We start from the raw sequence: 27,711 nt of genomic DNA on the forward strand, positions 1-27,711 counted from the left end.
TGGATTAAAAAAGAAGAAAAATTGTGAGTCACTATGTGATATACGCCAGGCTAACAATGTAACGCAATTTGCATAGTTTTTGTCACCTGTGCGAGATTGGGCAAAGTGTGAAATTAGACAACTGAGATAAACTAATGATAGTGAGAAATAAGTCTTAGTTTTTTCCAGGCAGCAACTGAAGAGACCTGCTGGCAACAGCAAAAACTACCAGTAATGCAAATTGTGTTGTATTTCGTGAAGTCGGATTGTATTATCTATTCTTTACTTATAGAATTACCAATCATTGAGTGTACTGATCAGCTAGGATCTGGTGGCAGAACAGATTGCGCTCCGCAGCAGTGAAATTTCTGTTTGCGCGAGAGATCCCATCTACCAGAGGTTGAGAAAATCTCTTTTCGTCGTAGTCCTGAACTGGTTAGAAAAGCTCTCACGTTCGTTCATGAATCCCTTAACGCAATTTTTCATAAAACCTTTTGCTTTATCTCAGGCATTTTCAGTTCTCTTTGGTTATATTTATTTATTCTCTTATGTATCGTGTAACAATATGCATTTCCTAATTTAATGTCTCTGTCATTACACATTCTTGCTTTTCATCTATATTACACATTACATTTCTGACATCAAATTCTTTTTAACTTATTGCCATTAAACCTTCTGCTCTTTAACTGGCTTATGTACCAGCTGTTTCTGCATCAGTATTCAGCTATAACGAACTTGAATACAATTAATTTGTTTGTGTCTATATTATTAGTTTATTGAAACAACAAAATGATAGATGAGTCTTGATAAACAACTGCTCAGGCTATGTAAGTGATATGATAGGTGTAAAATGACTGGGTGCTGAAAAGATAATGTTAGGACTCGATAATTCTGCAGTAAATTACTTCATAGCATAGGCTTCTGCCTCAGCTGTAATCAAGGTCTCTGTACTTGTTAAATCCTCCTGTCTCATGGGAATGATTGCGTTGGTGCACCATGTTACAGTGCTGTAGGGTTCTGGGTGTGCAGCGCTGTGCTTGCTGAAAACATGAGTGTTCTGAATAAATATTTTAGGCTGCTATCATATTGACTTTGAAACCTTGTTTGGAAACTTAGACTGGTTATATATAGTGGAGCTATTAGCAACATGACTCATATACTTGAAATTAGTGGTTTTCATATTATCCGGTAGTGCTGATGTGGAGCTCGGGTTCGATTACACTGAATTATTGTGGTATCCCTCCAACTCAGGCTTTTCTAACAATGAGTATAGAACAACATCACTGTCATGCAACCCTCTTTCATAAAAGCGAAAGAAATACCACAACTAAAAAATAAAGGTTTTGAAAGCAGATACCTAAATTATCTGTTTACTACTTAATGGACCAACCGAACTGTTAGCATACGCATAGAATGTTGTTATACCCAAATCATTTCTAATAGAACATATGCATATCTTCTTGTGGCACATATTTCTCATTTCTCACCTTGTGGGCTTACAGCTGTTTTTAGAGAGTCAAACCTTGGCTGAAATTTACTAATTTCATTTTTAAGGAGAAAATTAAAAAGGAACCTAATCCAAGACAAAAGCTCTGTAAGTTTAGACCTTTCTCAGCACTTACAGTATTGAGAAGAAGGAGAGCTGTTCAATAATAGCTGTTTTTCTTTTCAATAAGACATGTGCTTATCTAACTTATACCTTCTCACAATGGTAGAGTTAACAAACATGAACCATGGCAAGTGAATTAAAAGGTAATATTCTGCCTATTGTAAGTTTTTAACAAATATAAGAGGGTCTTAGGGAAAGTAGTTAATCTATGGGAAATCATTAGAATTCAAGAATTACCCATGAAAAGACTGAATATCAAGTCAAACCACAGCTTAATCAGTACCCTATAATAACTGAAATATCTTTTGTCATAGAGAAGAGCCTCAGTTCCACATAGGCTGAACTAAGTTAACACTGATGAATACAGCACAATGGTCCCTAACAGATTCCACTACAAGCTCTTTCCTGAAATAGCGGCAGGAGGAAACAAAGAAGGGCAGGAAATTGTTTATTTCTTTCCTTGGAAGACTTTTGAAAATAGATGTGAGAAATAGGAAAATAAAGGAAAAAATGGTTGTGTGTTATTTCCCATTTCATATTGTATTTTTACATGCACATGACACTATTAAGACATGAAAAGAACTCGAACATAAATAAGAGACATCATTGTGAGGGTTTTGCTTCATTTAGCAGTATGTGAACAACGGGTGTTAGATTCCCACTTGCTGTTTTTAGCAGGATCCTTGAAGCCATTCTGAGAATAAAGATAATAACTGTTTTGTCATAAGGCCTTTTCATTTTGGCTTAGACAATGGAAGGGGGCTGGGAAGTTTGGGCACCCTGACTTATAGAAAAATATCGTAAAAATTGAACGTTCGTTTTCAGACTGAACTACAAATTATGATGGCTTGAATTCAATTACGCTAATGATACAGAATCATGGACTGAAATAACTCACGTAATACTTAGCATTTGCTTCCAGTTTACTTACTCAATGGCAGCCACTGTTAACATCTCTAATTATGCTGTGTAGCACATCCAATCACTCTTCTTGTTTTGACTCGAAGCCGTTTTAGCATCAAACACTATGAGCTGTATTTATGATCACTTTGGAATGAATGAATTATTAATAACTGTTCATCAGGCTCGGGGCCTCCTACATTTCTTTCATATCTGGCATTCTTTTCTGCTGCAGCTTCCGTATTGATTATCATTGTAGAATCTTCTTGCCTGAGCAGTTTGAAGCGGCCGTGTTCAATAGCTAAAACCCTTAATTATTGTGCCCTTAAAGTAAATAAAGAGCAGCGTACGATTCGGCTGGACTGGTCTGTGTATGTTTTCATGAGATTTGTCACTGTGGATACAGACGATTTCAGCATCTAAAACAAGCCATTTGTTCTGCTATGTGGGGCGGGAGAGCAGAATGGAAGAAATTGTTCCAGTTGCTAATCAACAGTAGCAAAAAAATCCCAGCTGAATTTATATGTCGCCTACTGTCTTAATTGGTCTGGATATAGTTCACAAATAAAGGAAAGCACGGAAGATTTGGAGCCATATTTTAAAGGAAGCCACAACTTCATGCTTGTTCACTTTGCATTTTATATGTCTAATGGATATATGTGATTTATTTATTTTTTCCTGCAAACAGTATGTTCTTAAGCCATATACAAGTCCATGTGCAAGGTGCCTGCAAATTTCAGCCTCTGGACAGTCTTCTGCAGCAATGCAGGTCTTCTTCCTGGCTCTTCTTCCCTTCTGCAGACTCAGAGTTATAATGATGTCCATTGATGAGCACTTTAAGCTTTCTATTTCGATATGCATACAAATTTCAGTCTTAGGCTCATTACACGGGATCATTACAGCTATACCATATCCCATGCGTTGGACTTTTATGCCTCTTGGTGACTGCAGAGGAGGATGTCTGAAATGCAGATAAATTTGTCTTCATATTTTTATGCAGTGTTTGGTGGTTTGTTTTGTTGGTTTTTTTTACCGTAACCTGCAGGTGTATTTAATTCATTTGTTGCTGTAAGTGCAGTGAAGACATACTTCTATTTGCTCTAGGGGAAAACGCTCATAAGGGGTAATTGTTCACTAGAGCTATTCTTCCTGTAGATGAAGCTAGCTTTACCTTTGCGGAAATACTAGCTTTCACTGCATACAGCTCTGAGCATTTTATAATTACCTTTTAATGGAAAGAATTCAGCATCTTTATTAAATCAAATTCAATGTCACTCAGAGGAGAGGGGGGCTTACAAGCAGGTTTTACCCAGAAAACATGTTATAGTTCTAAGCAAAAAAATAAGGGGGGGGGGGCTGTGCATACATTAAAGGCCATTTAGTTGAGGTATCAAAGTCTGGTAAGAAATTGACATTTAAATCTGTTAACTCCGGAGGCTCTAGATTCATTAGAATCAAGCCTGGGAAGATAAGAATCAAGTGGAATACGAGTCTGGCAAGGTGCTCTGCTGCTTGTCTCAGAGCCTTTGTCATCAGATCCCAATGGCCCAAGGGCCATGAAATATGTTTTTCCTCAGGAGTCATTTCAATCTCAACAGTGTGTTCAATGATTTTTGTGAACTAAAGACTAAAACATCAGGAGCTGCTTTGCCATTGCATTGCTCCTTAATAAAAACAATAAACCCAACAATTAGAAACTGCACTTGTATGAGAAAATAAAAGTGCACTCCATTGCCTGCATTATTACGAGCATGGTACTGATCTTCAAACTCACTTCTCTTTTATTGGGTATCTAAGGTGGATAAGCTCTTTTGCTTTCAAATGAATTTTTGTATTTGTTGAGAAGAGGAATGGTATCGTCTATGTTCTAGTACTGCACTGCACAGGAGCATATCTGAATGTCTTTCAACATCAGCTCTTTCTCTGCTAGACGGAGGCTTTTGAAATGTATTTCATTGCTGCTGAGCCAGGTAATGTTCTCATACGAGGAACATTTTACAAATTTGCCAGCAATTGGTGACTCCAGGTGTGGGAAGTGCCTCCTGCTTTTGAGTTGTTAGAAGCTTGCTAATTTTGATCCTGATCTTGTCGTTAGAAAAAAATTATTAACAAGCCAGAACATGAGTACATTTTGCTTATCTTAACAAGAGGTAGAATTCGCTTCCTTGGCAAGAAGACTTGACAACCAGAAATCCTTCTTCCCTCCTCCCCAAGGAGGCTTACCTTCCTCCTGCCTTTCTCAGACTATTTTCAGTGCGGAAACAAGGGGGGGGAGTTTTGGGCAGTGTTCAGCTGGAATGAAACACCTTCTCTCTCCCAGCTCTCTTCTTCTGCTCATCGCCGTGCTTCATGTTCCCTACATCTCTGCAAGCTTGTGCCCAGGAAGGGGTCTGAGCAATCCACGTCTGTGTATGTCGGGAAAGAACATTGAGAATAGCCTGTGGAGGAGGATGAGAACAAAAAATTGGAATATGAGTTAGCTGTCACCTGGCATCCCAAAGTGAGGGGATGGCTTTAGAGTCTATAGCATGTTTATTGAGAGGAGGGCAAATATCTCTGACATTAACTGCCGGATAAAGAGTGAAAAGACAGGCTACAGATGCCACATGACACAATGAGGTTAGAACCACCTATTTTCATATTCAGTGCGTCTATCAATATTCACAGCATGAGAAGGAAAGTTACTTTCTAGCTTCTTAAACCATGATTGTCACTCAAATTCAGCAGTCTTGCTGCATAATTGAAGATTTGTGAATTTGTAGTCAACATCATCTTCAAAGTGCTGCTGCACCCGGGTCACCTTGCTTGTTGGCAGCGTCTGTGTGTATTATACATGTTTTAAATAATGATTACGGTTTGTGAAACTGAAGCAAGACTAAGAATTTCTAGAGAAATGAAGATAAGTGCTTAGGGATGCTGCATCGCCTGATGATTTTATTTCCAGTAATCACAATATGATCTCAAAAGCAAGGGATAAACATACTCAGCAGCATCTTTTCTCTCAGTGTGCAATCCACATTACTCTCTGTCTCAAATATCTAAAATATGGAATAGCAACCCAAAGATCGGTTTCCTTATTGTTGCTAAAGTGCATTGCTCACCAGTGCCTCTGCCATTGCTGGCATTACATATGAAAACCAGTCAAATGCAAATGAATTGCCCTCTTATGTACTTTGAAAAGTGCATGCAGATCAATTAGATAGCCACATAGGAAGTGCTATAATAAAAATCTTTCTCTGCAAGATGTCCAGTCCTCGCTACGCCCATCCTCACTGCTCATCCTTTCTGCGGTCAAAAATCGTGGAGGCTTGCTTTCTCTCTAGCAGGCTGCTATTCTGCATGCAGTGTGCTTCTGTGTATTGAAGATTTTGCATATAACTTTAAGAGCCATGCAGTCACAGCGTTTATTACTAAGCCACCTTAAAAAGGGCGCTTGCCAGGCTAGTAGAGCAGCATTACGTCTACATCGTAGCAGCTAATGAGATAGAGTAAATGCGTCGCTGCTAATTGAGGTTAGCATCAAAATTAGATTAATGTACTGCTAACGTTTTATTCTACAATCAGTCTTGTATCATATGTCAACTTCAGGTCCTTTAGAGGGAAACTGTGTGTAGGCTCATTTTCCTGTTACAAGAAATGACAGAGCATGCCGATAATATAGAGTTTGGAGGGGTAGGCACATCAGATGAAGAACAACAGAACCAAACATACCGCTTGACTATTACCAGCAGAAGTAAGAGGCTTCCTAGCAAAGCCACTCTGAACCCAGCTGCACCAAGACTCTGTAGAGGTGCTGGCGAGCCCTCGGATGTCCGCACTGCATATGCTGTGGGACAGCTACGATGTGTTCATTCATTGCAAAGCAAAAAGCAGTAGGAGCAGCAGAAGCCAGTGCGTATAGAAGCAATCAAGGCTGATCCTTTTTAAAAAGGGTTGACCTTATACAATGATAGAATATCCGATGGAAGGAATATAATAAGAATTTCAATCCAATCCTGCCTCTGTCACAGACCACCAAAATCAGCGCCATGCCTGAAGAGTTTGTCCGATCATTGTAAACTCCAACAAGCCTTGGCAATCTCTTCTATTAGCTCCACTTCTTTCAGATCTGTGTTATTTCAGTTTCCACAGCTAACCTCATTGAGAAGGGCGTTATGTCGTATGTTTTTTGCACAAAAGAGCGCGGGGAGACACCTAATACTGGAGAAATGGAGAGTTAGAAAAGGCCAATCCTAACAAATTCACTCATCAACACGATATGACGCTGTTTGGAAGGACTCAAGATCATGTAGTCAATCCCTGCTGCAGCCACAACTAATCCATTATTTGTATTTAGATCAGGGTGCAACGCGTCCCAAACCTGTCTTGAACACCTCCAAGGACGGGGCATCCACAACCTCCCTGGGCAGCCTGTTCCAGGGCCTAACCACTCTCCTAGTGAAATAAAAAAATGAACTGTGTCAGGATCCTCCTGCAGGACAAAGGTTTGTAGTAGTTCCTTTCCTGCAAAGCTGTATTGCATATTCCAAGTGGTCAGCGTCCGCTGCACATGGGATGTCGAGCCCAATGGGGCTGTGGGAACCCTTCTGTTGTGAGCCAGGGTGAAGTGGGTGGGCCTGTGCCACACTGCACTGCACAGGGGGAGAGCCTTGCCCCAGGTTGTTCCCTTTGTTAGGCTTTGTAGGACAGCTCAAGGCCCAGCCTAGCCACAGTGAGAACAGTCTGGAGACTCTGAGCTCCCCAGCATCTGCTTCAACATCTCAAGTCCTGGTTTTACAGCTTCGGGTTTTATGAAAGAAATGGCTGCAGGTGCTGCAGAGTGAGGCTGCAGGAATCAGGTGTGTGTGTGCCTCTGGAAGGGCTTCACTGCATGCATTCGTTACATCTGATTGTGCTTCAAATGGAAGTAAGACCAATTTTATTACACAGAACTGTAGGAAATACACAATCATGCATTTGAATAGGGAGAGTGGGACATAACTGCACTTGTAGGTTTGGAATTGGTTAACCATAAAGACCAAACTCCATTCACTCTGTCAAACAATCCGAGATGGCCCCAGCCCAGGTGTAATATATTGAACTTGGCCTTATAGAAACTCACTAGGTCCACTTGGGCCCACCTTTTGAGCTTGTTCAGATCCCTTTCAGTGGCATCCCTTTGCTCTGTCTTATCAGCTGCACCACTCAGCTAGCTGTCGGCCACAATCTTGCTGAGGGGACACTCAATCCCATGGTCTGCATCACTGATAAAAACGATACTGATAAAGGTAGAGCCTTCCCTTCCCTGGGTCATGGCAGGAGCCCAGGAACTGATGCCCAAACCCCTCTCCCAAACGATGCTCCCAGTGGAGGCTACAGAGGCCCCATCCCGGACCACTCATCCCACCACACCACACGCTGTCATTGGCTGTGCCTTCATCCACGTCTACATCCGCAGCCCCTCAGCTTACTCTCTGTGTCCCGCTTTTCCCCCTCGTCGGGGCACTCCCTATCCCCGGAGGTGCCATCTTCCCGTTCCCCCCAGGCACTGGGGCTGCCGTGGGGCGGTGCTGGGCGCTGACAGCGCGGCAGGCAGCAGCCGGAGGCGGTGTGCGCTGCGTATTAACCCGCTTCCTTCCTCAGCGGCCGGGCTGGAAGTTTAAAAAAAAAAGAAGAGAGGGAGAGAAAGAAACTTGTAGGGTCACTGGGAGGGGAAAAAAATTCCTCGTCATGTCTGTGGCGTCTGCGAAACCGTCCCGAGAAGGAAGAGGAGGATCCGCTGAGCTGCGGGCGGAGGGGCGGGCGGGGAGGAGGGCTGAGGGGAGCCGGGGTGCAGGGTGTCCCCCCCCGGCTCTCCGCCCGCCCGCAGCGGGAGGGGAGGGGGGGAGCAGAAGGGGCCGGGCCGCCCCGCTCCCCCGCCCCGGGGGGTGCGCCGAGTGGCACCCCCCGTCCTCCTCCTCCTCCTCCTCCTCTTCCTCCTCCTCCCCTTAACTCGGCGGCGGCGGGCGGGGCGCTTCGCTTCGCCCTCCGCCGGCGGCGGGATGGCCTCGGCCGTGTTCGAGGGCACTTCGCTGGTGAACATGTACGTGCGGGGCTGCTGGGTGAACGGCATCCGGCGACTCATCATCAGCCGGCGGGGCGACGAAGAGGAGTTCTACGAGATCCGCACCGAGTGGTCGGACCGCAACATCCTCTACCTGCACCGCAGCTATTCCGACCTGGGCCGCCTCTTCAAGCGCCTCCTCGACTCCTTCCCCGAGGATCGGCCCGAGCTCTCCCGCTCCCCTTTGCTCCAAGGTCCGGGAACGGCTTCGCCTCTCCCCCCTTCGGGTGTCCCCGGGGAGGGCAGCGGGCGGGGGGCGGGACGGGACGGGACGGGGCAGGACGGGGAGGCGGCCTTTCGCGGTCGGAAACTCCTCCCGGGCCGTTGATTCCCAATGCGCCGTTTTTATTATTATTATGGATTCTGCGGGCGTTAATTCCCTGCCCCTCAGTGCCTCCGGGGTGAAGGGAGAAGGGCTGCGGCGGGCAGCCTCCGCTTGTTGTTTGCCACGGGGACCGGGGGGAGAAAAAAAAAGAAAGAAAGAAAGAGAAAAGAGGCTGCGTCGCTTGGCAGTGGTGGGAGCGAGCGCAATTCCTCGCATAACTTTGTGCGAAGCCAGGATTGCAGAGCAGTCCGCGCCGCGCTCCTTCTCCCTTTTGGTTTCCGAAGGAGGTGACGCAGCCCGGGGGTGCGAACAGCGCTCGGGAGGGTCGGGGAGCCGTCCGCCGCTTTGGGGCCGCTTTTAATGCGTTTGACGTTGGGGGAGTATTTTCGATGACAACGCTTTGCTTTGCGATGAATTATTACAAGCGCGTCGGGCGGCGCGGAGCATCTATCTTGTAGATCCATGTGCGCTTTTCCAGTCTCCCCAGCCGGCCGGGTAGTTCGGTTGAACGGGAGCGGGGAGAAGCCGGTATCCGATGTACGATTTCCTCAGGGAGAAGCTGGGGAAGCTCTCCACCGAGTCTCGCCCCTCGCCGTCCGGGGGCTGCGGCACCCCGCGCATCGGGGATTGAATGGGGCAGAGCGGACCCCGCTCCGTGCCGGGTTCCGGCGCATCCCGAGGCGGCGACATCGCCCCGGCGGCACTGCGGTGCCGGCTGCCCTCTGCAGGCGGCCGGGGCTGGGGTTCGGTCCCCGCTGTTCCCCTGCCGAGGCAGCCCGTAGCCCTTTTCGCCGCTCTTAAGTGGTTCCAAAGTTTGCTTTTGCAAATTATAAAAGAGAAAGTATCTTCTTATTCCTTCCTAAGACTCGGAGCCGGCAACCTTCACCCACCTTTCCCTAGGGAGCGGGCCCCGGTAGGATCTGCAGTGAGCAAAGCCAGGGTTTGAAAAATGGGAAGCTAATAGAAGCAGATGGTAATCTATTCAGCCTGGAGAGGTGGTGGGGGTTCTCTCTGCAGCAGAGTCAGAATACAGTCAGGAGTGGCTTCTCAGCAGTCGCCGCATGCTTCACAATTTCAGTAATACTCCTTGAAATGAAGCTGCTCCTGTGCTAAGGAAAATGACTTTGCTGAGTGTGCTTGTGTTCTGAAGTGACTGCCCACACCCTGTTTAACTACACGATGCTGGGACACAGAACCATAGAACCATGCAATCATTGAGGTTGGAAAAGGCTTCTAAGATCATCCAGTCTACCTGTCTACCTGCCACCATTATTGCTCACTAACCCATGTCCCAAAGTGCTGCGTCTTGATCACCTCCAGGGAAGGTGACTCCACCACCTCCCAGAGCAGCCTGTGCCAATGCATTACCACTCTTTCAGAGAAAAAAATTATCTTATGCTCCAACCTGAACCTCCTCTGGTGCAACATTTATGGCCAATCCCTCTCATTATTACCTGGGATCGGAGACTGACCCCCACCTTGTTACAGCCTCCTTTCAGGCAGCTGTAGAGAGCCATAAGGTCTCTCCCGAGCCTCCTCTTCTACAGACTAAACAATCCCAGTTCCCTCAGCTGCTTCCCGTAAGATCTGAGCTCCAGACCCTTCACAGCTTCACCGCCCTTTTCTGGACATGTTCCAGGTCCTGTTACATTCTTGCTATAGCTAGTTTGTTGACAGCAACAGCTTACTTGTTTTCTATGTTTTCACTAGTTTAGTTCTCCCTCCCCTTCCATCCCCCATTTAGCAGGTTTGTTTCATATTTGAACACTGAAGTCCAAGAAAGCAGTACTTATGGTTTTACCATATGATCAAATCTAGTAAGCAACCTCACTGCAAGCTGATGCAAAATGTACATTTGCACAGGCTGAAAACCGAGAACACTCCCAAAGCCAAAGCAATGAACGTTTTTTCAGAACACCAGATGTTATTGCCATTGGAAAAAACTATTTAAATCCTGATCTTCAATTAAATCCCATAAAGAAGAACCAGTGACTCTCCCTCTGCCACTGCCTTCAGTGGCAATGAAACCCATCAGAACATGCTAGCCACAGAATCAGGACTTCAATTTAGTTACGGTGATAAATAATAGACTTGAAAATGCAGGAACTGTTTATACACTAACATTCGGGGCGCTGATAAATTCACAGCAATGGCAGGCAGGCCCACAAGGTAATAGGGGCAGGCCTCAGGGCAGGCACCCAGCTCAGTTACTCTGATTCATCTCTACACAGCTGAAATCTGTAACACAGACCTGGTGAGGAGGAGTACAGCCCAGCTTCCTTTCCAAATCATTGCATCAGGCAAGATTCACCTACAGAGATAAAAGCTGCTTTTCTTATTATTCTCTCTAACAAAAGAATTGCAACGACAGCCAAAAGTTACGGGTTTTAAAAGTACACATTGGAGATGATATCATCTTAAATAATTCCTTTCCTGGAATCTCTAGAAATAATTTCCTCTCACAACAAATGCAAAACTCATTGACACAACGGAACAGCTGGTATCCTAACAGTTAATGCTGGCTGAAGCAGACTTGCTGTCAGGCCCTCATTCCCGTGCAGATGAGGGGCAAAAGGCTTCGGTCACGCTGAAGTGCATGTTATTGTTGTGCTCCAGAAGTACTAATTGATTCTTCTATATACGTGAACAGGCAGCAAATGAGGTATCTCATAAACCAAAAAGGCATAGGAAGCATACCTAGGTACAAACGGTCATTATGAAAACACTAGGCCGAAATCACATCTGGCACATGTACAGCACAACTCCAATGCATACTATTAATTCAAACCATCACTGATACTACAAGTTTGGATGCCATTAAAAAATCTAGGAGAAAGACACCTGTGTGATTCACTTCAGTGTATTGGCTATTCATAAAACAACAACAGAAAAACACTTCTTCAATGCTGAGATAATAAATATTCCCAGCAAGGAATTTTTCTGCATTTTTTTCTGCATTAGCAGAAAAATTCTGAAGGAAGAAATTCTAAACCCCTCCTTCTATCAGCACCCAACAATTAGATGTCGTCATATTCATAGAATGGCCTTGGTTGAAAAGAACCATAATGATCATTCAGTTTCAAACCCCACTGCTATGTGCAGGGTTGCCAACCACCATACCAGACTGCCTGGAGAATATCAGACAAATACCTGTATCAGCTTTTACCCCCTATATTGATTCACATCTTCTGTTTCCTCAAGACCAAAATTCAAGTCTTATATAAGGGAAAGAGGAATCTTGGGAAAGTCACCGAACTTCAGAGACCAGGTAGAACATTTAGCTTTACAGTTATCTCCAGCCCCAAAATGGTGCACTTCATGCCACCTTCTTTTAATTATTTTTTTTTTAAAGCATTACAAAAGCACTGAAAACTTGAGGAACTCTTAGTGTTCCTTGAGTGATCATCAAGTCTAAGCAAAATTCCTTAAAAAGAAAGGTTGGGCTTTACAAAAATTGGCAACAGTGCTCTGTTGTCAGCAGGTGAAGCTGTATTAAACGAAGGCCATAGGTCACTTGTTACATCTTAATTACCCTCTGCATTCAGGTAATCAACATCTTCCAATAGCCCAAATTTCTTATTACTGACTTCTGAAAAGCTGCAATAAAGTAGGACCAGAAAAAGGCAACACAAACGAAGAAGAAAAGAAGCCTGTCTGAGATGGGCTTGGAACCAACAGGATCTCTTCCAAGGCGCTTTCCCCAGACATTTCTCTGAATCCTCAAGTACTGGACAGCAATCCATCACCTGTTCCCATGTGCTCACAACCAACTCCAGACACAAGTATATGAAGGGCAGATGTTGGGCCACACGTTCATCTGACATCAGCACTACCCAGCTGAAACAAGAAGATGCTAACATCCACAGTTCTCCTACTCCTTCAACACTGATGTCACCTTAAAAATAACCACACACCTGATGCACAATGTATTTCCCATTTCTTTTCATTCTGTTTCCCTCAGCATTTCTCTTCTGTGCATTCCTGGAAGTTAATCAAGTTGAAAACTGTAATCAATCATGTCTACCAGGGAAGTTAGAACAGTTTAAATTGGAAGCATTACAGACACAGAAGCAAGTAACTGGACTGGAATTCATTTCATTATAACAATATTTAAATATAAGAGGCTTACAATGATCTGGAATAAGTTTCAATTATATGTTTTGATGACAATCATGTTCTCCTTTTATTTATTTTTTTAATATTATTTTTTATTTATCTTATTTTTTTAAAGTATTAAAGGATTTTAGTCTTAATCCTGGTGGCAGTTGTAGCCTGCTTGGGTCCACTTAACATGGGTAAGCTGACCTTTTCCCACAGTCAACATCATACCAGGAAGCAAAGTGGCCATCACTTGTGCCCACTTCTGATTCCTCTAATCCAAGCATGTATCAGCCAGGCCTCAGGCAGGAATCCAGACACCAAGCTCAGATGCATGTCTTTGGCTGAAGCACCTTGCTGCAGAATCAGCCTTGCCACAGCACTCTTCCACACTGCGGAACAGACTTACCTACTTCATGGACTTTACAGGATTTAGAGAAACCTATGAATTTACCCATGCACTTGAATGATGGTAAGAAAAGCACGGTTTACAGATCCAATCCTTCCACTGATGCCAGTGAAAGTCTTACTGACTTGAAATGGGCACAAAGCTTAAAGTGTCAAAATTATGATAAAGGCTGGCAAAATTAAATTTTGTTGTTGCTTTCATGAAGGAAGAAACACAAATCTAAAACACACTGTGATAAATGATTTTTGCTGGACAGGAAGCTTCAGAAGTATTGTTTTTTCTTTCAAAAATAAAGAGATTACAAATGTTTCTCACACGTATACAGCATATGGGTAACATTATTTGTTAAAATTGCTATTTTAAAGCAAATTATAAGCTGTACTGTGTGATTCAGTTGTTTCAAAACCTTCACTTCCTCACCACTCCTTGTTAGGCCTAAGGCAGACAGCCGGTACTGGCCACATGGCTTTTTCACCCCCAGACGATATTTTCATTTGAATGGCAAATACATTAAAGATCCCAGACCACAACCACAGACATTCTGAATGCCTCAGTTCTCCATCAAATCCAAACTCAGCTGATATTCTCTGATTCGGGGACAACCAGTGTCAACGTAAGTAAGAATAGCAAGTTCCTTGCTTAGCTTAGCCAGCTGCTAGCACCAACTCAAGTATGGCACAGGAAAATTCCATTTCTTCCATTTCTTTTTTCTTCACATTATTTGGTCTGTGCCAAACAGTAACAGTAGGGTGACAATACCTCCAGCTCTTCTGCTGGTGACTCACCATGTGCACTGTAGTTTCCTGCTAAGAACCTTTATCCTACCTAACGCTGCTTTGCTCTGTCCCAGCTCATAAGTTTCACCTCTCCCATAACAGAGTTTGTCAAAGACACCAGGGAATTTGCATAGATATAAGCATGTGACTGTATCTTTGAGTGTACAGTGTAAATATGTGCTATAATATCCCCAAAAGACAGGCAGCTTCATTTAAAAACAGACTGATCACTATCCCTGTTAAAATCAGAGGCGCCATACTGTAGAAGAGAAGCCACTATTCTTCATAGCTTCATGTGCCTTGAAAGTCCACACTGCATTGAAAACAGCACAACTTCCAGACATTTTAAGTCAATTAATTTGTGGCTTCAGAATGTAGCTATTGGGGACCCAACACCCCGGATAACACAACTCACCAGAAAAGCATCATCATCTTGTAGTGGATTGGTACCAAAGACTCTTCACTTTGTCACTCCTACCTTTGCTCCAAAATAGTACTGTTCATCTACCAACTTGTACTGGCACTCACTAATGCAAGGTAATGATCGTTGTTCTTTGTCTTTTCTTTTTTCTTCTGCTTTGAAAATGGTATTTAACAGTGTCTTTCCCATTAGCCAACATTTCCTATCTTACATTACAAAGATTTGCAGTTAAAGGGGAAAATGCTTTGCTTCTGAAAAACAAGAAAAGGAACAAATATGTCCATTGCCCAAAAATCCTAAAAATCCTACTTATATAAACAATGTCCCATTTCCAAAGCACATAGATTTTTTTAAGTTCGGCAAACAGACTGTCTGTGCTGCATTTACACAGAGCCATGTTCATTCATCACTTTCAAGTCTAATTACCAAGCCATTTCCCTCTTGGCAACCTCTAATGGCCAGAAGAATTAGGTTTTACATAGTCAGGATACCAAGGAATAACAAATACCCATAATTCTTCGCAGCTGTGCAATTTGTTAAGAGACTCGAGCTCTGAGCAGGGAAGGGATTACTGAGAGGCAAACATTCCTCTCCATGCGCTGCCGTATCTGGACCAGTCCTGTGGGGCTCCCATTCGCACAGTGTCTCCCCTAAAGGGTTGTGACATCAACTATCAAAAGTAATGAAAAAAAAAATCATCAGCATTTCACAGAACCTATCACTAATTGCAGCCCCAGGACGACAGAGAAAAATTTGTGCATCATTCAGCTCATTTGAAATATGTCATGTGGTATGGTTGCCTGAGCTTCTTCCACAGTACCAACCCACAGTGAAGGAGAATTCACTATCAAAAGTCTTCTTGGATTTCAGAGGTTTCTCCTCTCTTAATGTGAGCATCTATCCTTCTCTAAACTCACTGCATGCCTCTGCTTTCCCCTCCATCTTTTCATTTCTAGATTTATCATTTATCCTTTAAGAATCAGTTTTAGTACATGCTTCCCTTTTTCCTTGTCAGCCCCATTCAAACCCTATTCTTACCCTGTTTTCGTTTAATTTTTATTTCTCTCTAAGCTTCCACAAATACTTCAACATAAAGAGTGAAAAGTCTTCCGAGAAGGCTTAGATACACTAGGAAGAGCATTACAATTACAGAATTATAGCTTGGGACTGAAAAATAAAGAAAACACTGTGTCAGACCTGAATTCAGCTACAGTGTTTGTCATGGCTTGTGCAGCAACAGACACTCCACTGAGTGGTGCAAACAGGAAGATTTTCTAGTTCTATTGATCTACCTGCAACTGGGTACAATCAATTACCTACTGTATTAACCTGTGCTTGCTGATGAGAAGGAATTGTTTAGCCATCTTTACAGAGAGTTGGGAGCAAAACATGTATGTGTTTCAAACCCACAAGCTTTAGTCAAATTTAAACGAGTACTAATGGGTTAATATGTATTTGGCAAAGTGCTCCGAAGAGCATTAGCATTAAGCAATTAACATTACTTCCCATCTGTATATCAGATCTGAATTACACACAAAACTGCCCTCACAACTTACAGAAAAGCACAAACTGTTATCTCCTGACATATCCTGTAAGAACCAGGAGAGGGTACCTTGCCCAGGAAGTTCTTAGATGCACAAACCTCACAGCCCACAGAATCCTAAGATTTAAACTAAAAAGGAAAATCTTTTCCAAAGTTGTACCACAGAGAGTTTTTCACTGCCAAGACCGAGAAAACCAATTCAACCAACAGAGGGAACAGGGAGACAATATAAACAGGTGTTTCCTTGAAAACTTCACTACGGCTAGTAACAGTACAGGAAATGGATCTCCAGAGGCCACAAATCGTTAGCATCTCTAATGCATTTGCAAATTCCTACTGTGCAAAGTCAGCCTGTAAAAAAAGGTCATTTCTAATAAGTGCCTTGTCTGGTTTCCTACACCATTTAATTTCAGATGAATTTTATGAGAACTCTGCTACATATTTTACCTCCCATCTGGTTCAGATTTGACAATGAAATATTTGTGTGTCCCACCCTGTTCTTTTTAAAGCTCCAAAACCAGATGTCTCCAGCGCAACATGACTGCAGCAGGTCATACCACATTCTTCAGCAAGCTGTGCCAGGCCTACTACCCCCCACAGACAATTCCAGGTAAGGTAAAATTAGGTTATTTACCCCCTAAAAGAATAAAACAAATAAACAAACTCAATGCCTTTAGGGCATGGGGTGAAAAGGCTGATTAAAACGTACAGCGTCTTATTCTTTCAAAAGGTTTTATCTTGATGAAGCAGTGTTTCTGAAAGCTAAACACATTAACATTTCAGCGAGGGGAAATTTTTTTCTTCCTGTTGGCTTGATTCCAGCACACATTTTTTGCAGCTTCTCTATTGCGATAAAGCAGGCAGGTGTTTCAGTGCATGCCACAGGTTGGCCAGCATTTCTAGGAAGCTTACAGATTACACTGTATTACGAGAAGGATGCCGATGAAGACGTATCAGCTTTTACAGTTGCAACAGAAAACGTGTTCATTTGTTAGCAGTTTCACAGGGCAGCTCTGTGCTATTCAAGATACCATCTCCTCTTATGTAAATTTCAGTTGCTGAAATATCAGAAAGACTGACATCATTTACCCCCTATATGCATATACAATACCGCCTTACAATACAGAGGGATCTGCATGGATGCTGAGGTAGCTCCATTTCCAGAAACACAGTGGAAATCTGACATGCCTTTGAACTAGAGAAATACTTCCTACATTTCATAGTTCTTCAGGCAAATCTAACAAAACGGGAAAAGAAAAACAAGAAGAAGTCATATACTCATTTACTAGAAAAAGTATCTAATGGAGAGATATCCCCTAGAACAACTCCTTCCATGGCCAGCCAAATCTTCAATGCCATTGTAGCAAACAGAACCTTCTATAATCCACCTTCAGACAGAAGTCAAACACCTCTCATAATTAACAAAAGGAAGGATACTTTAGTACGATTGTTAGCTGTTTGCACAAGAATTCCTTTTTAAGGTCGAAATTTGCAGAACTATTTCATTAAGTTTTACCCTTGGCAAAAAGCTTAAACATAAGTTTAAATTTAAGCATATGGGTAATCTCTTTGGAAATTCCAGAGTTATATAACATAAGATCATCTCCTTTTCCTTGATGGAGACATTATATTAGGACAGCGCAACAGCTTTGGGAAAAGAAAGGAGTTGGTTAATGGAAATAACTGCAGGTTAAAACCACAGTAAAGAGCCCAAAGGAATGAGAACCAGCAGAATTCTTCCTGCTCATAACATGAGAAAGAAGCAACTCCACCAACTTACCTGTTCATACCAAGTTAAATATGCTTAAATAGAAGTCACAAACACTACTCTTTTCCATGTGGAACAAAATACATCTAATAATTCTAGAAAAACAATACACTCATGATTGCACAACATGAAAGTAATTTATTAAAAAATAATGTCTGTGATTTTTATAACAGAATTACTTACTTTCCCCTTTCAACTGCCAAGGCATCTATTTCATCGAAGAAAAGAATTGAAGGAGACACCATTCTGGCTTTCCTAAAGATCTAAAAAAACAACAATGGCACATTCAGTTTTAAGGGACTGACATTTCTTACCTAATGTTATCACCACTGTATATCTCAAAAGCTACAGAGCATCACAGAAGAGACACAAGACACATAAGAGATATTGTTTTAGAAACATGCCTTTCGGGAGGTACTCATGATTCTGTGTGATACAGGCTTATAATGAAAAGTTGCTATTAGAGCCTAAATTGGACATGCAGCATGAGGTCGGTGCAGAGGAATTTAAGCCCTACACAGATCCTTTCTGCTCAGTTTTGTTTTTAAACTTAAAACCAAAAGGAGATCTTTTGGAAAATGTGAAGGTAGCCTTATAAGCACAGAAGAATTTGAATGCCAAAACAGCTTGTGCTTTCTCACCTCTCTCACTGCTCGTTCTGACTCGCCAACATATTTATTCATCAGTTCGGGTCCCTACAAAATAAAAAAGAATAAAAGTTCTAAAAATGTGTTAACGTCTCAAACTGTCCCAAGCTGCCAGCGCTGTGATACTGATGGTTCTACAAGGAATTCTGATTAACTGCCACTTACAAGGTTCTTAGTTGTGCATTTTCAGACTTACCAGGTATTCCTCCATTTATTATAGCAAGTAACTGCTTGCAGGTTAGTCCTCTTACTGTAACACTTACCTACTACTGTTATGTGAAGCAACATCATTAACCAAAAAAATAAACATAGCAGTGGTTCTTGGTAGTTTTTAGATCAACAATGACAACAAGGGGTCTGCAAGTCAGTTGAAAAAGATGAACTGCAGAAAAGCATTCACTTATACACTCAACATGCTTCCTATCTAGACAAGCACCATAACAGTGATCTAAACCCATATCTAGCAGAACTTCTTTGAATCTGACAGCTTGCAGGTCCAGAGAGAAGCAGCTGCCACAGCAGCACACCTGAAACCCATCTATGAGGGCTCTATCCCTTGTGAGAAAGCTGTTCAGTGTCTTCACTGATTTGCATTCCTTCTCCCCTCTGCTGAGACTGCCAAGCGCAATTATTAGTGCCAGCTGCTGCCGTGCCTGTTTATACTCACAGTCCTGTTCATCAGGAACAGACCAGAGACCACAGGGTCAACGTTGAAGTTTTGAGCCAGTACTTAAAATTACAGAAAGCAAAACAATGGAGAATTCTCAGAGCATTTTCTGTTTTGCTGTATCCTGTAGGATAGGCTGCTAAAATAATGCTTCTTAATGGGACTAAGATTCTCGTGGGATTGGTAATGACTCATTGAGTTCAGCCTGGTTTGCATCAACACTGACCTACAGCCATGACCAGCGATGATTATCCACTGCCCTGAACAAAATGAGCCAGTGGCTTCAGGCTGTTTTCCAGGGAACAGGTGCCCTCATAATTTCACCAGCAGCAATGACATACTTCTTCACAGCTGGAAAACTGCACAGCCTTCCTGTGCTTCAGTGCTCTGAGTCCCCTCAGGCAACACTCTGCTCTAAGCAGTAAGGCAGCTTCAAACAGCAGTTATGCTGTAATTAAAATGTGTGGCAGATTCATGCTTACACACTGACAGTGACAGAGCTTCTGGTTCAACCCCTCCTTCAGTGGGGCGGTCTGGATTTTGTACCCAGAACAGCAGAAAAAAAGATTAATTTCTCCAAAAATGCAACACAAACAGTTTTTATGCAGACTCCCATCTCCCCAGCTGTTTTCAGCATTGCAGTAAAACTTAGCACGCTGGCTTTATACTGACACTGGCACCACTGGAAAGCACCTTTGCAAATGTTCTGTGAATAATGTCTGCTCTAATAAGAAAAGCACAAGTTATCTGGCATCAGCCAAGTGTGCTGGTTATGTCATAGTTTTCCATTTTCTTTCATTTTTTAGTGTTGTCCATTAACCCATAGGACCAGGTGGGATAGAACAGCAGCTAGCCATAGGGTACCATGCAGGTAAAGTCAAACTATGTAAAGGCTGAAGAAGAGTACTACTCATCTTGCCAGAAAAAAAGCCTGGAATGATACAGCTAGCGCTGTGTCCATCCTTCAGCCTTCACTTCTAAAACAACTGCTGCAGCAGCTAATGTTGAAGTGTCACCTGCAGGCTTTCTACAACTTCAGAATTCAAGTCTGTCAGATACCTGCAGAGAAACAGAACCATTCAGAAACGTAAGCCGGGAAAGAAAAAGATGGAAACAATAGGGTGAGAGAAATATGAAGCTATTTCCACTGTGGACCCCAAAGAAAAGGAGCATGCAGCCAGTTGTGCAGAAGCTCATAGCTCATGGAGACAGCATCCATCTGCCCTGGGCCCTTGCCATTCATCATGTTCATTGCAGATGAGGAATCTGATAGTGCAGGCCTAACAAATCCTTAAGTAACAGGAGAGCAGCTTTCTCCTTCTGTCCAGCTTTCTGTCAAACCCAGCTGACGCACGGAGAACCCTCTGCCCACAAGTACAGCTTTCTATTACTTGCTTTTCCTTGAAATGTCTCTCTCACACCCTTATTCTTAAAAGCAATCTGGATCCACATCAATATTCTCATAGAAGACAACATCACAGACATCAGTGCCAATGGTGTACTCCACTAGTACGACAAACAACATCAGGTAGTCTGACATTTCTTCTGTCTGAGCAAAAAATACTTAAAACTAAAACTACTCCCTTCAAGCTTTAATGTAAAATATAATTTCAGATGCTTGGAGTTTTATTTTTAATTAAGCATTAAAGTAAATGATCAAGGTAACATCAAAGCAATAAATGCTGTTTAAAATGTTTCCAAAGAGAATTATTTGAATGCATGGTTTTACTGTAAGCTTTGACTTGAAGCTTTTCTCCATTTCTCCCTTTATTAAAGGAGCAACTCTGGGTGAATGACCACTCCGTATTAATGACCTGTGCCTCCTCAAGGAGAATTTCATGAAAGCTGATTTAAAGAAGGTCTCAGAGTTCACCACGCATTAACAATACCAAAACTGCCATTCAGAACCATGCTGTTTATTACAAGCAGCTTGGAACTGTTATTATACATGTTAATAAAAGGAAAAGACTCCAAACTAAGAGAAAGAGCACACTGAAGAAGAATTGGTGCACACTTCATCTAATGCAAACACTTAAAACCACAACACAAAAACTAGAAATGTTCAAAGAAGCTGAATGCAGAAATTGGATGGAGAAATTGAACTGAGTTAGCTTCAGTCCAACCTGAGCTGAACTTCTGCCTTGCCCTGTGTGAAAACGTGTTGTCCTCTAGCAGGGACTATGGGCCATTCTTCCAAAAGATCCATCAAAGCAGTAGCCATTGAAAGTCACTGGCTGACAGCTGAGCACTGATCCCAATTTTCTGAACGTTCAACTTCTCTTTCCAGAGAAGCTTCCTTAGCAACTGGAAACCGTTCAAGAAATACCAGGAATATTTATTTTTTTTTTCCAGTGATTTACAAGATGCCTGACCCCTCTGTCATGAAACCTTCCGCTTGTTTATGGTCTGGATTGGGCATGGATTTTTCTCTTATATTGGTATTGGTTTTGTTTTGTTGGTTTTTTTTTCCAATAACAAGAAAAAGAAAATGCATTTTAAATATGATCAGAAAAAGCTCGAAAGATTAACTGCACAAAAGATAAAACCTCTGTGTACAGGCTACAACACGAGATAAGTTTATGTGCACTTTGTTATGGTAGCAGTTCACAGTGCTTCATACTGCAAGAGCAACATCTGGTATCTCTGAAGTTAAAGAGTATCAGTAATTTTTCTAACCAGTGCTTACAGTCATTTGGGGGCTTCTTTTTTTTTTCCACCTGAAAATACTACTTACATCTGATAGGAAATCCTTGGTCTTTCTCTCTCTTCTCTTTATATATACATATATATATATATATATATATATGAGACTGTTTTGACAATCAACTAAGTTATGTACTTATGCTTGTTGAGCCAGATAGACACGGCTCCAGATTTCTTCAGCAACACAGGTTGGTTGTCATGGAGGAAATTCAGAAGAGAGCAGACTACACATGAAGGTTCTGGGCTCTAACACAGACACATTAAAATGCATTAACTACAGAGTGCAATTCATATTTTTGGAAAAATCCTAAGAATTGGAGAATTTCCATCACTCCCTACAGATTATTACTCCGTAATATTTAATGCACAGTCTCTTCTTTGTCACATTCAAAGTCAAAACCGTTCAACAGACACGAAAACATCTATCACGTAATTAATCTCATTACACCTCGCTCTGATGTGCTGGTTTCTCACCAGGCTGCTGGAGCAGCGTGGACAGCCAGCTTTGAGGAGCATGGCTTGATCCCAGCCACCACTAGAACAGCTTTCATGGAGTCAGATCCAGTATTCTGGCTGGTTTTGTTTCTTTCTCCTGCTTCATGATAATGTAAATGAGCAACCTGCTGTCACAACAATAATTGATTTGGAAGGAACTCAGAAATCAGTTACTTTGCATGTTAAGCTGCACGACGGAAAAATACTTGCCTATAAAACAGTTTATTTACTTGACAAGAATAAACCCTGCTTCTTCTCTTCAATGCTGTCCAATGACTTAACCTCCACTACTCTGATTCTCAGCAGCCCACAAGCCCCAGGCCCAGCACACTCACCATTTTAAACACTTCCTCTTCCCCTGCCCAGCATAGCAAAGGACATTAAAAAAAACTTGTTGGCAAGATTTACAGTGCAGTGCCTTAAACATTTCAAATCAGACAGGTTTTTGTAGGCTCCAAAACATCTCAGGGAGCAGGCTGGTAAAAGACTGTGAACTGCAGCCCTTGCAATTACAGTTCTAATAGAAAAGGAGGAAGGAAACAGAGACAGGAGATTATCTACGAATCATTTTCTGTCTGCACATTCTCTGTTGGAAAGCTTATGGAAAGAATGGATGAATGCCTTAATTTTTGTTGGGTAAAACATGCAGATAGCCTGAGGATCAAAAAGTGTTCATTAGTATACCTCAAATTGCTATCCTTTGTGGAAAATGTTAAACATCAGAAAATTTTCTTAATATACTTTGTTTCCTTATCAGATAATTAACTGGCATGGTACTGTAAATGTGTTACTACAAATCTTTTTGCAAGCTTTATCAAATGTTTGCCAGAGTTTCGCATAAAACCACAAGGCTTCTTCGTTTTTAAATGTGTTGTTCAGCGAGTCCCAGCCACCCAGCTTTATTTCATCCTTTGGCTAACTGAAATCCCTGTCAGAAGGCAAACTATCTTCCCAAATTCAGTGACAGTTCTTCACAAAGCACAGCACTCAGCCTTTCCAAGCCTCATTAATCTGTTTGAACTTCCCCAGCCAAGAGCTGAAGGGAAAAAAAGCAGAGGAAACTTCAATTGGAAAATATTTTGACGTAATTGACCCAGACGACAAACTAAACTTAAGCACATGTCAAGAACAGGGAATGGTACAAAAGCATCTGCGGGGCAATACAGGAAGTTAAATCAAGCCAAGGTGAAATCAGACATCTGAGAACACTGTATATTTTTGTAATTACTGCTAATTGAGAAAAGACAAAATGCCTTCAGCCCAAGCTCTTAAGTAACAGGAAAAAAAATTTATATGTCGGGAATATTCTCTAACCTTCTATTTGTTTTCTCTCATACAGAGAGCTGAATACTAAGGGGTTTAACTTCTGGAAATCTAAGATTTCTGAAAGGTTAAGCTGGGGGGTTTTTAGGCAGTATCACTACATGAGTTTTCACTTCAGTTTTGATTTTAAAGAAAAAATAGATTACAAAGCACTGAGCAGCAAGAGGAAAAACGATGCTTCTAAAACCATCACAAGCACAGAGAAGTTCCTAGTATTGATTCAGTAAATTCAAGTAATCTTCATGTTGCACAGAAGCAGCACTCAGAATCCCTTGTTGATACAACACAGAGCAAAGCCTTCTGAATTTAGCAGGAAGTCTCCCTCTGACTTTAGCCAGCTGAGTGGTGCATGATGCCATCAACTATACATCCCCTCTGGGTACACGGGATCCTGGGTTCATGGACAACTCAAGGGGAAAAAGGATTTCTCAATACCTGCGGTGTGAGACAAATGCAGATAAAATCATCCTTGTTTCCCAATCTTTGAAATAAAGCAAAGTATCAAAGTTTCCTCCAAAAAATGTCCTCACAATATCACTTTGAATCCTTAGTGGTCTAATCAACAGACATCTCAAAAAAGCAGTTAGTGAAAGCTGACCCGAAACACAGGAACTGTTAAATTAGCACAGAGAAATAATCACCAAGTGAACAGACAAAAGAAGGGGGCAGAAATCACAGAAACAATGCTGTAAAGTTCAAGTTCTGAAAATTAGATCGCATCTAAAGCAAAAACGTCACAGAAGAAACAGGTACACAACAGAAGGTGTCCGCATCTCAGCAGAAGTTGAAAATCACATCCCCCATCCTTAAAGGTTTATAGGTGTAATACCCTCATAGAACTGTTCTGTTGGTAGAAGAAATGCATTAAATACAGCTATGAGAAAAATTACAAGCTTTGGGGACTGCGCAAGGGGAGCACAAAGAAGGCACGAGAGTGCACAGAAGACTGGGAGAAGCAAGAATTCAGTGTGATCAGAAAATATTGATAAGCCATGACTGATGTTCAATCACTGAGAAATGAAAACATTATCCTAAGTCACTCCTTCACGCACTCTTCTACCTGCTTGTATCCATGACTACAAAACACTAAAAGCTCTCCTAGAAGTTGAGAAGAATTCAGCTGTGCTTTGGTAAGAGGTTTTGAGGAAAAGAATGTATCAAGACAAGCACTAAAAACATAGGAAGCCTCAATGCTATGAGAGATTTAGAAGAAGGGGTGATAGGAAGTAACAGAAAGAGTCATTCCCTGGGAAACAGTTGAAAAACTCCTCCTGAGTAAATTTAGCAGATATATTGTATGCAAGACAAAGAAAGACAGTCAGTGAAGGAATAAAAATAAACAGTTCCCCTTAGGAATTGTAAAAACAAACAAGCAAAGCAACCGCTTTTCTCTGGAAAAGCGAAAGGTCACCGATCTCGATGAAAATACAGCTATAAAAAGTTTTGGAAAAGTATCAAAGAGCATGTTTACAAAAGGGCACATTCATTGTAATACTAACCATTCAAACTTCACAATAGATTTCAGGAAAGAACAGGATGCAACGTCAAACATCTGTTATCACATTATTTTCTTCGGCTCCTCTGCCCAGAAATTACATCTAGACTTTGCCTAGCTTCCAGACCATGTAAGAGACAAGTCAGACGTGCACTCAAGGCTGTGCCATGTGATCATATCTAATAAGGCACTGTGACAGATAGTCACTCCAAAGACACTCGGAAACATCACATTTTAGGAGATGACATACAGCCCAGATTAAGTACTTAATCTAGCAGAGGCAGCTAGCCAAAGCGGAGAGACAGCTCACATACGCATCTGGACAATAGCACAGCATCCTCCTGGACCATGAGGTGCCTGCTGCATCCCAGCATGCTCACAGCCCTTCTAGAAAGAGATGGAATCACCACACCCACGTGCCTTGAATGTGGTGTGCGCACACAGTAGGGCCATCTTCCAAAAACCACAGGTCCAACTAAGAGCCACGCATAATGTATTCAGTCCCCTGTCAGGTTTCAGGCACGGGGAAGAGAGGTGGCACCCTGCCACGGCCTCATCCATCACCAGAGCTATGCCTCCTGCCTACGGTCCATTCCTGGGAAGGGCCCAAGAACCTGAACCCCATGAACTATGCTACAGGAGCACACGTATCCTACCAGCTGTGCTGCAGACAGTTTTCATCAAGCTCACACATTTGGAGCAGGACCAAGGAAGGAAGGCAGGTCTGAAAAGTAAAAACACTCTTCCATTTCAAAAATGCTGATATCAGTTACAGCGACAAAGATTTGAGACATAACAAAGGGAAAATTAACAAAACTACAAAAGTTATTTCATTCAAAAAAAGAAAAAATAAATCAAATTCATCTACTTTGGATTTATTGCAGGAACACATGCAGTGGAAATGAATTCAAGCCTGTTGTGCTTTAAGAAGTGCTGCAGACAATGTTTAACACATTTAGTACATGATGGATGTTGCCTTTTCTGTCCAGGAAGTTAATGTGAAGTTAGGGAAAGTAGGCTACGTTCCCTTCCTGGAGACGACCTATCTGAGTCTGGACACACTCCAGAGATGTGCCTCTTAAAACATCTGTACATTGAATACTTGACCACTTCCAGGCCAAAGGATTCAAGCTGACAGAGAATAAAAGGCATTTTCCCGAGGTAGCCCCTTCTGCTGCAGCTTGGCCAAGTCTGGGGGGCTACAGCCTCAGAACTGCATCCTGAAGAAATGCCACATTACTGTATAAAAGCATTTCATGTCAGTGCACCTTCAGACACTTCACACTCAGCCCAAACCATCCTTTACGTTTGGATAATACAGCTCCAGCAGGCATTTCACTGATGCAGTAAGACTGATGAATGAACACATAACATCGATATTCATTTTTCATTGTTGGGAGGATTGTTTTTTGGTTTGTTTGTTTGTTTCCAAATTGGAACTTTTATTTCCCTTCCTTTCAGGCATCAGAGCATTGGGCAAAACAAAGAAAGCATGTTTTCTTAAGCAGCACAGGAAGAAAAGGTTACCTTGTTTACCAGTAACTCTGGAGTACAAAGACCAACTTTGTCTTCATGGAAGGCAGCAAAGCCGACCGTGACCTAGAGGCCTATCTGCAACACGAGGAAGCACATGCAGCAGAGGGTTGCAGTGTCAGTGCAACCACTTCTGCTTCCCGAGCTATGCTGGCAGTGTGACTGAAAGGACAGGCACAGGAGGGAGCTCCAAAGGGGCTAGCGATGCCAAAAGTTTTGTGAGTGAAGGGAGGCTCAACAGAGAAGAATATGTGATCATACTGTTGAGGAGATACTTATAAAAGAAAAATACTTAAACAAATGTTTTTCCTTGCACTTCATTAACATTCTTACACAGCTGCAAGACTACTCCATGTGGAATCACTCTATCTTTTTTCCTTTCTATGCGTTGAAGCTTCATATTATTTAATAACTTCCATTCATACATTTTCCATGCGACCCGCAGTAATCAATTACACTGTTTCACGGGCAATTTCTCTGTGCTTCTTAATGCTGAGAGAACATCCCACTGATCCAACAGTACTCCAGATATAACCAATTTTGCCAACTTTCAAAGTCATGATGAAATAGAATGACTTTCCCTGAAAAAAAAACACACTAACTGGGCATGAGAAACCTGTAACAAAACACGGGTAGTACGATAAAGAAAGTGATTTTCCTGAGGAATAAAAATGAATAGAAGAGATGAGAGGATAACATCTCCATGTTAGCAAATAGTTATTACGATAATAGCTACCCACCTCACAGAGTTGCACTGTTTGTCTTTAGAATTTTGTTGTTTCCATGAAAATTATTATTAATAATAATAACAAAGATTTTCCACTAGAATAAAAAAAGTATTCAAATGCTTTTGCTGTTTACTCTCTTATTCAACCTTATTGCTGTGCTTTGATTAAAAGAGAAAGAGAGGAAAAAAAAGAGAAAGAGAAGGAGGAGAA

At 42.1% G+C, this 27,711-nt stretch overlaps 2 protein-coding genes across 3 annotated transcripts in view; one reads left to right on the forward strand and one right to left on the reverse strand.

Moving 5' to 3' along the window:
• Positions 1 to 27,711, reverse strand: part of SPATA5 (spermatogenesis associated 5) — a 191,078-nt gene that overhangs the window by 133,397 nt on the left and 29,970 nt on the right. For both annotated transcript variants that reach the window (XM_015861868.2, XM_015861865.2), the window contains exons 12-13: positions 18,552 to 18,605; positions 18,094 to 18,173 (exon numbers count right to left, since the gene is read on the reverse strand). In XM_015861868.2, coding sequence (XP_015717354.1) covers positions 18,094 to 18,173; positions 18,552 to 18,605 — 134 coding nt within the window. The remainder of the gene's footprint in view (positions 1 to 18,093; positions 18,174 to 18,551; positions 18,606 to 27,711) is intronic.
• On the forward strand, positions 8,018 to 10,192 carry LOC107313546 (PX domain-containing protein 1-like). The gene has a single exon (XM_032444386.1). The coding sequence runs from the start codon at positions 8,509 to 8,511 to the stop codon at positions 8,896 to 8,898; it is 390 nt and encodes a 129-aa protein (XP_032300277.1). The 5' UTR covers positions 8,018 to 8,508; the 3' UTR covers positions 8,899 to 10,192.

Source organism: Coturnix japonica, chromosome 4, assembly GCF_001577835.2.
Source record: "Coturnix japonica isolate 7356 chromosome 4, Coturnix japonica 2.1, whole genome shotgun sequence".
Classification (NCBI taxonomy): Eukaryota; Metazoa; Chordata; class Aves; order Galliformes; family Phasianidae; genus Coturnix; species Coturnix japonica.